The sequence below is a fragment of the Pimephales promelas genome, chromosome 16, assembly GCF_988280905.1.
Source record: "Pimephales promelas chromosome 16, fPimPro1.hap1.1, whole genome shotgun sequence".
Lineage (NCBI taxonomy): Eukaryota > Metazoa > Chordata > Actinopteri > Cypriniformes > Leuciscidae > Pimephales > Pimephales promelas.
In genome coordinates this window covers 18,590,843-18,607,324 of record NC_142784.1, presented here as the reverse complement: position 1 = coordinate 18,607,324, position 16,482 = coordinate 18,590,843, and the positions used below count along the sequence as shown (strand labels likewise).

Genomic DNA, 16,482 nt, shown 5'->3' with positions numbered 1-16,482 from the left:
ATATTTATATTTGAATATTATATGTTAGCACAGCTCTAATGACTTTTTTAGTAAAATGGTACACTTAAAAGCTACATGAATTTCTCTCTAGCAAGGTATACAGCCCTGTTGTTCTTCTTTGCTATTAGTAGAGATGGTGCTAAAAGACACACAGACTCAGGTAATTCACGTACGCTTAGTCAATCTCTCTCTCTCTCTCTGTCTCACTCGCTCTAAAACTGCATTAATAACTGTATTATTACTACTATCAGTGGCTCAAGTCCCCTTTACTAGCTCTAAAATTTTAGTATTAAAATACTAACTTCCAAAACGTTTTGGAATTAGTAACAGAGGCTTGGGATGAGATGCGTAAGAAATTCAACAGCCAGACATCAATTATTCTTTATACATACACACATACTGTACATATACATATGAAGAGTTCAGATGCAAAAGTGCCATTTGAAATTTTCTTCTTGAATGATAATTTTTTATCAAGCTTGTATATTTAAGTTCAGTAATTTCACTTAAATGGCAATGAAGTTAACCTATTAATTGTCATTTAAGTGAAATTACTGAACTCTTCAAATATACATACACACACACACACATATATATATATACTGTATATATATACACACACACACAACATGAAATAAAGTTTGACCCCCTATATACTTTTGTAATAGACGTTCCTGGTTGTTTTTGCATGATTCAGTAGTGAGCATTATTCAAAGAAAAAAAGTTTGTCTTTTTATAAAAACGTAGTAACTTCTTATCCTCTAGTATCCTCCAATCAAATTCCGATGGATGAAATAAAATAGTAATGCTTTCTAGCTGCTTATCCACTTTCTCTTAGGAACACATCAAATTAAAGAAGTAAAACGTTCTAAATGCAGTTTCATGCTGATTTCAAATCAGCATCCCAGTTAATAATCAGATTACAGCAGTGATTGACAGTGTTAATGTATGAATAATTGTAAGCAGGAAATTGAGATGACACTTACTCAGCATGCCCATTCCCAGCATAAAGGCGTCCATGGTGTAGGGCAGACCTCTAGCTCTCCCCCGCGTCCCTGGAGGAAACATCACTTCCTTCGGCTGGGCCTTCTTACATTCTACCTGTGGATGGAGCACAAAAGATGCTGTCTCAGTGGTCTAGCTACTAATAAGACCATTTATTGTATCAAGGAACGGTCCAACTCTTACAAATGTTCAGCCCACAGGACATCACAACAATGTAGTCCATATTTGGTTTGTGTCACCTTGCAGACAAACTATGAGAGCTCTCATAAGGTTAATACATCACTTGTTAGAAAAATGAACGGGAATAAAACAAACACTCTGTGGAATCAGTGTTTATGTGTCTCAGTTGGTAATGTACAGGCTTAAATGTTGCTGTGGTTTTTCGAGAGAGTGTTTTTTGATGTTTGTGTGTTTGCGAAAGCATGCAGTGTTCTGTCTTCAGGCAAAAAAGAAAAAAAAGATGAGTTTTCTATATAAAAAAAAAGTTGTATTTTTTTATTTTCTCATCAATTCCCTAGCGTCTTGCCACTCCAATCTGGTCCTCATCACTGAACAGTTTCTACCCGGGGCACTTCCCCTGATCACCACCCAGCACCCCCAACCAGCTCCCTGATGCCTTCTACTGATCATTTTCCTGCTGTGCTGACTGACATTTCGCACTCCTCCACAATGCACGGTTAAGAGTCTGCTCATGACAGAACACACAGAGTGGGCGTCAAGAGTGACAGACCAACTGCAAACACCAGCATCAAAATTAAGTACAGCTCCGGAATGAAGGATCCGTGGGTTTGTGGTAGTGACACGGTAAGAAATACCAACCCTAACATTGTGCACAAGATGCGTCAACAAAACCTCAACCACCTGAGAGACGCAACCATGCTTTCTTTAAGCCCAAGGAAAGCACAGATGACCGGGAGGGTATGTAGTGTTTGACAGACTGATTACTGGTGTATGTATACACACTCCTCCATGCACACAGCGCCTAGGGTAAGTATAGTGGTGGATGCACACGAAAGGCTTATTGAAATTGACTATGAGCACTACGAGGGGCTCTGGTAGGGCAGAGTAGACAATATTCCCTGACCGTGTCAACCTCTATTTGTCCATTTATATTACAGCTGCTTCCCTGCTCTTCACAGGAGCCTCAGTTCAAGTGACTAAAAGCAAACATTCATGATTTAAGTATGAGATTTAAACTGCGTGTCTATGAATGTCAGGGAAGAGAATGACACAGGGGTTTTCAAACTGACGACCCCAAAGGGACCGCATACACTTTCGTAACTTAAAAGCCAATCGAAAATGTTGAACTAAGTAGTAAAACTACTAAAAATAAAAAAAACTGAAATAAACAAAAAGTACTAAAAATGACAAAAGCACAACAAAAATATTTAAAATAACGGTAGCGCTTCCTTTTACAGTACAGAACTTACGAGTACTTACCTAGAAAGTACTGGCTAATATAAGGTAAGTACATGGGTTATGGCTAGGTTTCGGCGTAGGTTCAGGGTTAGTACCTAGTTATTACCCTGTAATTACTATAATACAATTACTATAAGTACATAGTATGCACTGTACATGGGTAACAGGACTGTAAAAGGAAGCGTTACCAAAATAAAATTACAATTGAAAATAAAAAGCTAATAAAAGCTAAAAATGTAAATAATAATATTAATATTAATAAAAAAGCTAATTTAAATATTAATAGTTGCTATAATCTCATGTAAATAATACTGAACCTACAAGGTATCTCTCAGAGCAGCGCAGTCTCATCCCAATACGTCATACAACTGACGCTTTTGACCATACGTCAACATCCGCCGTTTTAGGGGAACCCTTAAACGTCGGTTAGATGACGTTATCTAATCCTAACACTACCCCAGACCTAAACCTACCCCTTCACCTAACTGACGTTAAAGGTAAAGTGTAAGTTACGCTGCCTTCACACTGGCAGTTTAAATCAGCTCCGTAATACGCAATACGTTCCCAACGGACGTTGTACTACACAGTGAAAAGCGTCGGACGCAGGTAGAACAAAAATGGCGGAGAGATTAAAGTTTGATTCTGTCAATTCTGTATGATCTCTCTGATGAGAGTTATGCTGCGTGAGGAAAGTTGCTCAGGACGTTGACATGTCAGGTCGAATAAAAATGTGATATAGTGGTCAATAGTTCAATGTCTACCTTCAATTTAATTGTATTGACTGCCCTTATAAACGTTAGAAAGTCATGAAAATATAAAATGACATGACAACGTATCATTATCAAATCATTATTTATTTTATTAAAAGTTAATAATTCAGGTTTGTTTATCAGTACCATAGCAACGCTCAACTTCCGCTGGAATTGTCGGATAGGAACCGTCCGTAGTTTTTCGCACGAGTTCAAATTTTTGAATGCATCCGGATGACCAACGGACACGATTTTCTTCGCACCGCACTCGGTCGGACCCGTTTCGGACCCATTCGCATGCGGTCTGCGAATCTCCATAGGAAATGAATGACTTCCGGTCGTTTCGCAGCCGCATCGGAGCTGATTTCAACTGCCAGTGTGAAGGCGGTGTTAGATGACGCCCCATGATCGTCATCTACTGTAACTGACGTTAAATGGATCCGTAAGCATGTAAATATAAAGCAGCCTTTATACTTTTAAAGACTCCCCCTTGAAATCAAATGTGGGGCTCCTTGACATCAAAAAGTACATTGTATGACAGTACATTGACCTTGATGTTAACTGCGAGGGAAAATAACCTTGAATTTCATCACCGAAAGATAAAGGAAATCCAGATATCTGTTAAAGATAATGCTTCCATTCTTTTAAATGACCTTACATGTCAACAAAAGCGCTAAAAGGAAGCTGTATTTTCACGCTTTGAGCGGGCTAACAAACTTCAGACACTGCAACGCAATGTCTCTTTTCGGAAAAAAAAAAAATGAACAGATAAAAACCAACAAGCACTGGTAATCAGTATTCAAGTCCTCAGGACTTCTCCAAATACAACATGCCTTCATTAGGCACTGGCACTAAAGAGAGAGCGAGTGTGTGTGAGTGTGGTGCGTGTAATTATGTCAGTGTGTGGTTTCAGTGATGAGGCCTGCAATCTCTGTGTGTTGCTAATAGGCGAGGAAAGCCTGGCTTCCGATCTGACTGTCATCAATGGGCATTTAAGAGCCATGACTACGGCTCCACATTATTACTTAACTAATTACCCTCGTCAGTCGAGGTAGGCCAATGATGAGCTCCCTTCTATCGTTAATGAAACTACGAAGGCTCGTGGCTAATGACCTGAGAGCATGGGGTAGCTATGTTATCACTCCTGCACAGAGGAGGAAAAGGCCAGAGGAGGACAGAACTGTTGATAGATGGACGTCTGCACTTCAGGACCAAATCGGAGCATTGACTTTGAAAAGTGGAACTCGCTACATAATGCAGTCTTATTTGTGTGTGATATTTAGACTTGATGAACTTAATAAAATGTGACAGGAAATCAACAAGGTCAAAGTTGGTGCTAATGTTGGGGAAAAGGTATTTTAATCTGCCATTTCCTTCTTTCAACTCTCTTCTCGATAAAAAGTTCAAGAAATAAAACATTCAGATACATTTCATATTTATTTTATTAATTTATTTAAAAGGCCATAAAACATCAAATCACTTTGAAAAAGAATTATGATCTGATTAACACTTCATCACCTGCTGTTATATTGTGAATATTGCAAGTTGCAGGCGTAAAATAATAATAACGCTTGCATGTCTTAATTATATCATGTTTCAAATTATTTATATAATGACTTATTAATGAAGGCTAATTGTTACTGAACATTTTATTTGTTCATTTAGTCTTGCCACCTGTCTAATGACCGGACCGCCACTCGGAGCCCAACAGAGACTTCAAGGTGTTTGTGTGTGTGTGTGAATGCAATCAAAACCCCATAACATCTCTCATCTACCGTTCACCCCAGAGAACAGGTTAAGTGGAAGTCCAGGGTGGAAAGGATGACAGCAGAGATGAGAACAGGGTGCGTTTACTCGCCTCGCTAATTGTCGGGAAATCATGAGCGGGAACACTGTACCGGTGGGCTGGAGCAAATGTGGCCATTAGTGTCGATGTCCCTGGCAGAGCCAGTGTGAGCGGGCGAGAGGTGCGAGACAGGATCGATCAGCTCCAGAGAACACACACGCGGCTTATTAGCTGGCTGGTTAGGGATAGATTAGATCCAATCTGCTAATCTGCTGCCCTGACCTTGTGACAAGAAATGTCACTCACATTAAAACTTCAGCCACCTGTTTTGACTTTGAAAAGGGGGTTGTTTCACAAAGGTGCATTTCTCAGAGACCACAGGCTGCATCTTTCATGACTGTAGATCAAAAGCATTGCACGCACATTTTGGCTTTTTGAGCAAAGCCAAATACATCTTTCAAAACAAAAATATACTTGCATTACTGGTTGTACTCTTATAGGGGGAAAAGTGTTAGGGTTGTCAAAAATGTATGAAGAACCATTTTTATTAAAGTTATTAGGCTTTATGTTACATAATATACAAAAAAAACATATTTTAAAAAGTTTTAATTAGTGCTAAAATATTTAATCGCGATTAATCGCATTACTGTCATAGTTAACTCGCGATTAATCGCAATTAATCACACATTTTTATCTATTCTAAATGTCTCTTGATTTCTTTTTGTCCCATTACTTTTTCTCATTGTAATGCTCTTAACAATATGGAAAAGTGTATCGGCTTGCTTTGTGTAAATGTTTTTTATTGAAAACAACATTGACATATACTGTGTTCAAATTCACACTAGAATTCTTACTTGGAGCAAATAATCTCTGACACAATGTAACACTGTCCATCAATAAAAGGGTGAAAGAAATACTGACGAGGTCCTAATATTGACGAGGGGGCGGAGAATTCGCATCAGCTGTGTGCTTGTGTGTGTGCTTGGCCATCATCAAGCGGTATTTCAGACTGGACGTGCTGCGATGGTGATAGCTCAGTTCACAACGACAAAACACGCAGATCACTTTGGTCTTGTCAATGGAACCATTTGGCAACTTTTAAAAGTAAACTTTCCATTCAGAATCTTATTGTCATCCATTTCGGCGTCTCGCGCTCGTCATCCACTCAAAAAGTAACGTTAACCAACTATATGGCCGGCTCGCAAGCCCAAACGAGTGTGTGTGGCGTGCCTGTTGTTTTGTTCACCTTTTAGCTAGATCCGCTTGCACTTTGGTCGACGAAGCAACAAAACGTCCTTGTGCAACACAAGCCATTGAAATGAATGGGTTTCATAGCGCAGCGCGCGCATGCCACGTACTGTTGCAAAAGCAAGTGAAAGAAAACTACAAAGTTTCCTAGGCCACAAGATCGTTAATCGCACAAAAAAAAATTGACGCCATTAAAATGGGTTTGCGTAAACGCTGTTAATAACGTGTTCAACTGACAGCCCTAGTTTTAATCAGTGTTTAAAATAAAAATTATACATGTAAACAAAAAATAAACATGCAAAAAAAGTTGTATTTGCATCATTGATTGAATTCTTGTGGGGGAAAAAAAGTTTTGTTTTGAAAAAAAAAAAGAAAAAAAAAATCTGGTTAAAACCAGACCATTCTCAGTTGTAACTGAGTTATGGTCTGGTAAAGCATCATAGACAAATCATTTCCAGAGGGCTGTCACCAACGGACGTCATGGATAGACCTAAAACCAATCAGAGCGATGAAGGAGATGAAGTACAGTATGCAGAGCGGGTGTTGTTCTTTGCTCAGTTTTTAATTAAAAGGAAACGTCAAAATCACTTAAAACAGACGTGATAGCTGATTCGAACGAGTAATGTTGGACGGCGGCATCCATCTTTGTAATCTAGGCTACAAAATCTGCTTTAAAATCCCAGCACTGTCGCAATCGTGTAAAGTCCACCCCAACGTTTCTGATTGGAGTCGCGATTTCGACGGATTGGAAATGGGTTTGAATGAGCTCTTCGCCAGACTAACTTTCAGAGCAAATCTAAATTTGCCAGAAGTTGTCTGGGTTTTCCCAGGCTAAAAAAAAAAGAGCAAAAAAAGCAGAATACAAAAAAAAAATGCATGGGTTTCTTATCAATAGAAAAAAAAAATCCACATTAACTCTTGAAAATGCACATCCTCTGCTATTTAAATGAATCAGAAATATCATAATCATATTCCAATAATAGATTAGCATGTGTGGGAAACAAACAGAATCAATAATCTGAAAAATCACTTTAAAAAAAAACATTGTGAAAAGAAAAACTCAAGAGTAATTGCAAAACACTAGACTTTTAAATTGTATTCCTTACAGCAGATTTGTTTCTTCCAGCAAGAGTGAGAGAAAAAAGCATTCTCCTCTGACAAGGAGGATAAAAGAGGATGAATCAGAAAGCTGATTCATTCACTCTAACTGCAAAACACTGGGCCACCCGCCTCACTCCTGAGAGTTCGGGATCGCATAATGCCTGATATGAAAGGCACTTAGCCAAACTCGACAAATAAATATGCATTTTAAACAGGCAGGAGCCCAAGAAACAGGGCCACCTTTATGAGCCCTGGCGTGCTGAGATTGCCACAATGATGGAGTTAGAATTCCATGCGCTTACTGTATATCCGTGGTGTCTGAGGAGTCAGTCTTATTTCCGCCATCCGTACCACTGTAGATCGTTCATAAAGCCACAGAGAGGCAAATCGACTGGACATCCCCTCACTCTGACAGTGAGCTTGAAAAACACTTTCACCGTCAAACATCTAACTTCATATCCTGACAACAAATAAAGCAAGTCAAGTGAAGAACAGTTTACCCGAGTTATAATGTGAGTTTGCAGTCCATATTGAACGTGATGCAACTAAAAAAAAAACTAAATTGTGATATAATGGCAATCTTTCTCTTGAGTTGTCCTTGCGGGCCTACAAGCCAAAAACCACATCCAATGTGACAAGTGTATACCGATTCACAAACAGACGACTCTTATGAGCTGATTCTTTTTAGTGAATCAAACAAAGTGAACAGTCTGACTCCCAAACAAATTGCTCCTCTACTGATGAATAATTAAGATAAATTATGGGTTTAACTTAGTATGATGTGTCTTTCACTGAACAGAATCCATCAATCTTTAATCAAACAACATCTGATTCACTTACTGAACCATTATTTTCAGTTGAACAGGTGTCCAAATGAATTTTGTATCAGTATCATTACATGATAATCTAAGCATGTTATTAAAGATACACATTTGCATTTTTTTGCAATAAAAACTTTATATTTTTAAGATTTTAATGTTCAAAAAGGTTGTGCATATGTTCTTGTTTTTATGTTTGCTGGCCCTGTACGGCGGCATGCACAGGGGGGCAAACTCATATTTTAATTGAATGTAGAAGCAACTGTTTTCAAGGATGTAGATTTATACGCATCCAAAAACTCAAGCTGCCTTTTACAGGCCCAAACTTACACTATGTGTGTGCGTCTGTGCTTTCCCATCAAATATAACATATTTAAATGTTATCACAGCTCTGCCAGTGAACTCCTGTTACATCACTGCACAAGAGGTCATGTCATACGCTGCATCTTGTTTGTACAGTTCCCAGAGATAAAACAGACATGAGAGGAAAGGGGGAGGAAAAAAAAAGAAAACAACCCCCTGCTCTTTTGCCCAGAGGCACCAGAATTCTCGGCTTAACATCGAGGCATAATTCATCGCAACTTGAATTAAATTACATTGGAGACTTGGGGCTCCCGTACATTATTGATACACTTACAGCTATTCTATCCGACACAGAAATCTATATTCACCAACAAAAATAAAAGGCTGTCAGAGACTATTTATGCCTCCCAAACAGAATGTCTGTTTCAACAGTGTGTTACAGTGGGAACTCTGGTAAGCACATAGAGATAAAATGAAAAAAAAAAAGCTCAACAGACTGAAACAACTTCACATTTAATCATGGCTTTGCTCTGGTGTAATTTAAACAGTAAAACACACTTACACACAGACTCGTTCTTCATCTTTATCACACGTTTACAGTAAACACATTGATATAAATAAGAAGCTAAACAGTTTACCTTTTTATTTATATCAATGTATTCACATCTCCTACTTAAAATACCTAGATATACCTCACCCTACCTAGATATAATTCCCAAACAGTAAGGTACTACTATATTTGACAAGGTCTATATTAAGTTGGTGTGCATTCCATAAAATAATGTATAATTATTTCAAATTACTGCTTACAAGTTTGGGTTTAGTAAGATTTTATGTTTCTGAAAGAAGACTTTTATTTTTACTAAGGGTGTGTTTATTTCATAATATTTCGCAATATCACTAGTTTTTTATTACAATTTAAAATAACTGTTTTCTAATTTATTAAATTTATAATGTAATCTATTTCTGTAATGGCAAAGCCGAATGTTCAGCATCATTACTACAGTCTTCAGTGATCCTTTAGTAATCATTCTAATATACTGATGAAGTGCTCAAGAAACATTTACTATTATTATTATTAGTGCTAGGCAACTATTAATTGCGATTAATCGCATCCAAAATAATAGTTTGTGTTTACATAATACATGCGTGTACTGCGTATAATTACTTTGTAAATATAAATACACACACACACATGCATGTATATATTTAAAAAAAATGTTATTTACAAAATAGTAATATTTATAAATAATATACATTTTGTACAAATATACATGCAATATATACATGCACATATTTCTTAAATATATACATGCATGTGTGTGTATTTATATACACAAAATAATTATACGCAGTACTGTACACACACATGTATTATGTAAACACAAACTTTTATTTTGGGTGCAGCACTAATTATTATCAATGTTGAAAAAAGGACTTGAACCGGAGTCAGACAATGATGCCTACAGAGACAAAAAAAAATCCTTTATAAAAGAACAGGCATAGTTTACTTTATACGGTTATAACTTGTGTTGTCATCTTGCTTTAATCCACTATTAGTACAAGCATGTTGTTGCGGACTCCGTTCGATGGCCAAAACTTTACTGATGAGTATTATTAAGTTTGTTGTGCCTCACAAAAAAGATGAAGCATCAGTTTCACTAAGAGTAAGAGCTGAATAAAACAGTAGTGCACATTCAAATCTTATCCATAAACTCTCACTGTCCCTTTTATCATCATCAACATACACAAATTACACAAAACACGTGTTACAACCAACAGTAAACAAATATATACAGACCTTATGCTTTTTTCTGGGGATGCTAAATGAACTGGTAAACTTTACATCTGTAAACCAACTCCGGTGAACTGTAATAAAGTGTTCGCTCTCCCTTTCATGTATCACTCTAGCTGGATCACAAACAGTTGGTACTGATATATCCTTGAGTAACAACTTCATAGCAAAACCTGCTTTGTTTTGACTCTCATTCACAAAGCAGTCTGGTGCAAAATGATTTTAGGTAAATTGGGGGGCGCATTTAGCCTGACTACCTCAGACTTCGTACTTCTGCTCTATTTATTTTCGCTTCTGTACTCAGTCTGAGACAGCGACAAGTCTCTTCGTTTTCCTCCGGCCTGAAAACAGCCGGCCCAATCAACGAACAGAGGGCGGGCTGAGAGCCGTGACATAGAAGCGAAGCGCCGAGTTTAAGATAGGGGAAATCGAAAACGACCGCGAATATGGAGACACGGGATGCAATTCGCTCTGTTGTGGAGAATATTCCCGGCATTTGCAAACTGAAGTCCAACTAAGAAGAGTGTTTGTTAAACATTTTGAATGGAGGTGATGTTGTGGCCGTACTCCTGACAGAGGGAGTATCTCGGCCGCTTATCTGTCGATCTATCTCTCTATCCATCCATCCATCCATCCATCCATCCATCCATCCGTCCGTCTATCTATCTTCATTATATATTTTATGTGCGCACACACACGCACACTCTTTTTCCTTTGGTTTTTTCCACCCTTCTATTTAAGTTGTGATTGTGCTGAATCTCCTCTTTTCTTTGTTGTGACATTTCCAGATCTCGGAGAGCTCTTCGGAAACAGCCTGCTCCATTACAACCGGCTGAATTACTGTAATCTTTTCAAATATCACAATCCCCTTCCATTAGCCCAACCTACTCTTAAGATACTGTGACAGGAGTGTGTAAATACATCTACAGTCACCACACACAAAGCGCAAATAAACATCTATTAGATAAAAAAGGGCTAAACGGATCTGGGTGATTAGAGAGGGGGACAAATAAACAGACATACTTTGAAATGTGCTTAGCTGCTATTTACAAAAAGAAAAAAAGTAGCAAGTCCTACAAAGGGTATTTAACACACGATTTGGTTAGTTTACTTAATTTATTTACTGTTAAACTAATTTATAAACACATTTCCCTATAATGCTTGTGTTTTGCTAAATATTTTGTACAAAGAATTTTTACAAACGGTTAAATCAGAACCAGTCTTGCTCCTTCTGAATCTACATCTAGATCAGCTCTCTCTATCTGCAGGGCAACAGTTGTTAATGGGTAAACTCCTACTTCTAGCAAGGCGTTGTGTTTTGTTCCAGTGGATTGAGGAAAAACCTCCCTCGGTCACACAGTGGTACAAAGAAATATTTAAGGTTTTTCCTCTGGAACGCCTCAGTGCCATATTAGGGGGAAAGCCAATTTGTTTTATAATGTTTGGCAACCTTTTCTTGACCACCTTCCTAGTGATCTTGCTAGTTTGCTGCAGGACGGGAGACCACATTTTGTCTTCACCAATAAGTTATAAATTCTTTTGAATTTTATTTTATTTTTAAATTTATTTATTTATTTTTTAATATTTTTTTTTATATGTATGTGTTTTGTTGTAAACAATAATGTACATTATGTGATGGAACTTGATGTGCAATTTATGTGTGTGAATAATTTTACCCCTGTTTTGTATGTTGGTAACAGCTGGGCTTGTTTGTTTATTGTTTGTATAAAAAAAAAAAAAAGAAAAGAATTTTTACAAAGACTTTCTACTGAGGAACATAATTCTAATTCTGGTCTAATTTGACCCTAAAAAGTAATACTGATCACCTCTTGGCGAAATGCATTTTTTTAAGGACTGAACTCTATACAATGAAAGTCAATGAGGAACAAACAACATTGGTTTCCCAATATACTGTATGTGACACGTAATGACAAAATGAGCCGGAATGCGCACAAAATGCGAAAAATTTCGATTTTGGTAGAATTTGAGGTGTTCACAAAAAGTTCATTATGCCCTCATCTAGCGATCAATAGGCTCAAAATTGCTATTAAACATCTATAAGTATCTTTATTTGTACGTTTTATGGAAGGTCCCCTCAGCACAAGTTTGGTATCATTATAAAGTGCAGCATTCCAACTTTGTGAATATTCATAGTCTGAACCATTGACATGTGATTGCGACTTATTTAGCCAAACACAGGTTGCTCACACACACAGTATACTGTATATACATCATATACATACATAAACACATACACATGTATAAGAACGTAGGGCTGTGAAGAAACTAGCGCATCTGCGATAGTCACATTGCAGGATGTGCAATGTCAAGTAGCCTATAGAGAATGTACTTGATCCGTAAGGACCAGCTGCCCCGTGGATCGGAATGTATGTGATTCGCAGATTAATTGCAAAGTTCAACCATCACAGAGAGAGTTTATCATTTGCATTTTAAAGTCATGTCAGTTTAAACACCAAGAGCAAGAAGACTGGAACTTGGGCTGTGATTTGTGTGCGCACACAGATCTCAGACAGCATGTGAAGTTTGTGAACACCAAATTTCCTTCCCTTCCTTATTTATTTGTGCTTGAACAGAGATGTCTACGTACAATTAAGTCAAAATGCCTTCTACGAGTTTGCTAGTAAACACAGTCGGTTATGATTTGTAAATAGAGAAAGAAAAAACGGATGCTTGTCATTACGATAGGCCTATACGTGTATTCGTCTTAAAGTGGCAGATAATCAAACTACAAAAAAGAAAATCACTTTTGTAGCTTATTTAATTTATACAGATAATTATTCAACGTCTGTACCTGAACACAGTTAATTTACCTGAAAAACACAAAGCCCTGCTTATTTCGTCTGTGTCTTTCTTCTATTGCATTCATCTATGCTTGTAATTTGGATATTATTTTCTATGCAGATGCACTACACTACAAAATCACTCCAATCATCCTAGAATGATTAAATCTTTACAACTAGAGCTATTCAAATCATATATATATATATATATATATATATATGAAGAGTTCAGATGCAAAAGCCTCTAAATGCCATTTGAAATTTTCTTCTTTAATGATGATTTTTATCAAACTTGTATATTTAAGTTCAGTAATTTCACTTAAATAACAATTAATAGGTAATTATCATTGCTATTTAAGTGAAATCACTGAACTTAAATATACAAGCTTGATACAAATTATCATTCTAGAAGAAAATTTCAAATGGCACTTAGAGGCTTTTGCATCTGAACTCTTCATATATATATATATATATATATAGCAGAAAATCAAAATATCGCAATATTTTAATATTTCCAAATATTGTGCAGCCATAGAAGAAAGTAAGGTTTAATATGATACAAAGGTCAGTAAATGGCAGAATTATTTTATAAATCAAAACATTTTTACTGACTGTTTTCACCTCAGTATTTGCAGCTGTAGGCAAAAACTCTCCAGCTAAGCTAAAAATTACTTGTGCTTTGAGCCACATACTGTATATTTTATAACATTTCTCAGCTAATCCGAATTCAAATATTTAACCAGACTCAGTTTTGGTGTGCGGCTGCTAAATGAAGCAGGCATGAAAGCACACTAACTCTGCACTGTCATCGCCATTTGCACCACATCTTGAAGATAGATTCAGAGAGCCGAGAGCCACAAACCTGCAAACCCCCCTCCCTCCGTCCCTCCTTCTAAAAAAAGGGGGGAAAATAGGAGTCATTTTCTCCCTTCTAGAACTGACACTTTTTCCCTTCTCTCTCCTCACAGCGGTAGATTATCTTCCAATGATAGCACAGGCCGGGGCCTCAGCGCGGCAAGGCAGACACTAAATTGGCCTGCCGACACACTCGGCACTTATCATACATGCTAATGGCCCGGCTCGCTGTGGGCAGGCGGCAATCCTGGCTGGGCGGCCGGGGCACACTGAGACAGAAGGGCGGGAGCGGAAACCAAAATGAGAACGACAACCTCCACACTGCCTGCAGGAGGCAAGGGCACGGCCAGGGAGGACATGAGCGCAGAATTCACATCATTCTGCAGCAGGCACGCGTGGGTATGGTGCGGCATTGCTCTTTACGCGTTAGGGCCGAGGAGGGTATTGACCAAGTACTTGATCGCGTAATAACAGGCGGATAAAGGAAAGGATGTGTTCCTGAATATGGGACAGATGACTTTTGCAGTCCATACTGTTCCAGTGTTGGAGAGGTGACGATTTCCCAGAGAGAGAGAGAGGCAGCGACATAGAATAAAAAAAAAAAGAGAGCGAGAGGTAGATACCATGTGCAGTCACATGTCCATGAGAACTCCCAGAGAGAGGACTTACATGGGGTCAGGATACAGTCAATACTTCCATGGTTTCAACCAGTCACTAGTCTATAAATAACACTTCCTGGGCTGGTACCTAAATTTAGCCTGCTATTGAATTCTCCCTCACTTAGCTATGGATCACAATGGTCCAGCATCCCACTTAATGATTAGTGAGATTGAGGATTTATTTTTATTGTTAGTGTTTTTATTGGGACAGCTTTAATTAGCATACTGTAGTTAAACTGTAAGCGTTTTGCAAGTGTCATTCTCACTATGCATCCCTTTCATCTTTCATATCCATATTGTAAAATTATTGAAAAAAAGTAGGCTATATCATTTACAAATATTTACATAATAATTAATGAGAAAATAAATCATTTTATATACGTGTACATTTTTAAATATCAAAAGTATATATACAAATTTAATTATTCCAAACTTTTAACCCGTAATATATATTATTGGTCAAAAGTTTAGAATAATTTAATTATATGTTTATATACTTTTCACCAGTACTATTTTATACAGATAGAAATCAGATTAATTTTAATTTCATTATAATAATTCTTCATGGCAAAAACTAATATAAAAGAATTATATAAAAAATAGTACAAATGCATATAAAAATAAACGTTTTAGAATTATTAAAATATATGGTTTCCATCTATAAAAATAAATCATATTAACTATTTTTTTTTAATCACAATATAACAATTCAGTGATGTTTGAAGTTGAAAAGGTGAAACATAACAATGACGTATAAAATCCTCTAATAATAATAAAAATATGTAGCAGTCCAGGTGATTTCAACCACGTATCAATTTTACACAGTATTCCTCCTGACAGACAGCACTGGGGGAGATAAAAGTCCTTGGAATGCCTGATAAACTACAGAATGTTCGGAATGGAACTTCACAGACGTAACAGGATATTATGGCTCTGAATGTGCTGTTCGAATTCAAAAGGGATGGAAAATAGTCAAAACAACTAATAGGGTCAGGTCTATTAAAACTGACCCATATCTGTGCAATCTGGAACTAGTCGTGCTGTGCTATCGTCTAATTGTTTTCATTAATAAAACGAAGACATAATATGTGTTTGTTCCCTAAATGATTTACCTTGGACTTAAATTTCAAATGAATCTCTAAAGAGAGTTCACTTCAAGGTAAACTCCATCCATCCATGGGATCTAACCTGCCTGCTGGATGCAACGTTCCCGTCTCCAAGCCTGTGGATCAAGGAAATGTCTTCTGAATGTTTAATGCCTGGCTATATTTCCAGGCCAGATATCAAATGAACTGATCAGGAAGCCTGGAGTCTGTAGAGACGGTCACCGGTCCAGCTTTCCAGATCCTGGAACCATTAGGGTCATTTATGGATATCCAGGGCCCTGGCAGCTCGAGAGTGGCCTTACTGGGTCAACAGAGCTTCTCTATAAACAGCTACTGAGCCTGGCTTGTTCTCTGCTCCACAGCCTGGGGTCGAGGGTCACAGATGGTGCCTCTGAAGATGGCGGCTCACCAAGCAGGCAGTCGACGTACAAAGCTGGCATTTCCACAAGCAGAGGGAGCCATTACGGCCGCTGTACAAAATATTCATGATAATAACAATATTACCATGGTCGAATTAGCAAGTCAAATATGCACACAGGCCTGCTAGCAGATGAGGCTTCAGAGACCACTTTGATCTTGTTGGCAAAAGCAACTTGATGATGGCAATTGAAATCAGTAAAGGAGAGCAAAAGGAAGGATGCGTTTCTGCCCAACACGCCTTGACCTTTTTCTTGTTTTGTTTTTTTAAGCCTTTCGTTTTCAGCGCATCATCTGAGAAATGATCTGAACTGAGAGACCATGACAAAGCTGTCATTTTAAGTAAATGTTTTCCCTTCGCCACATTTTTCTTTTTCTTAAACCTTCCTGACTGATATTAGCTATGCAAGTAATTCTCCA

General features: G+C 37.6%; 1 protein-coding gene across 13 annotated transcripts in view; it reads right to left on the bottom strand.

The window, feature by feature from the left end:
- Window positions 1-16,482, bottom strand: part of msi2b (musashi RNA-binding protein 2b) — a 269,238-nt gene that overhangs the window by 61,859 nt on the left and 190,897 nt on the right. For all 13 annotated transcript variants that reach the window (XM_089121137.1, XM_089121136.1, XM_089121138.1 and 10 more), the window contains exon 9: window positions 987-1,101. In XM_089121137.1, coding sequence (XP_088977263.1) covers window positions 987-1,101 — 115 coding nt within the window. The remainder of the gene's footprint in view (window positions 1-986; window positions 1,102-16,482) is intronic.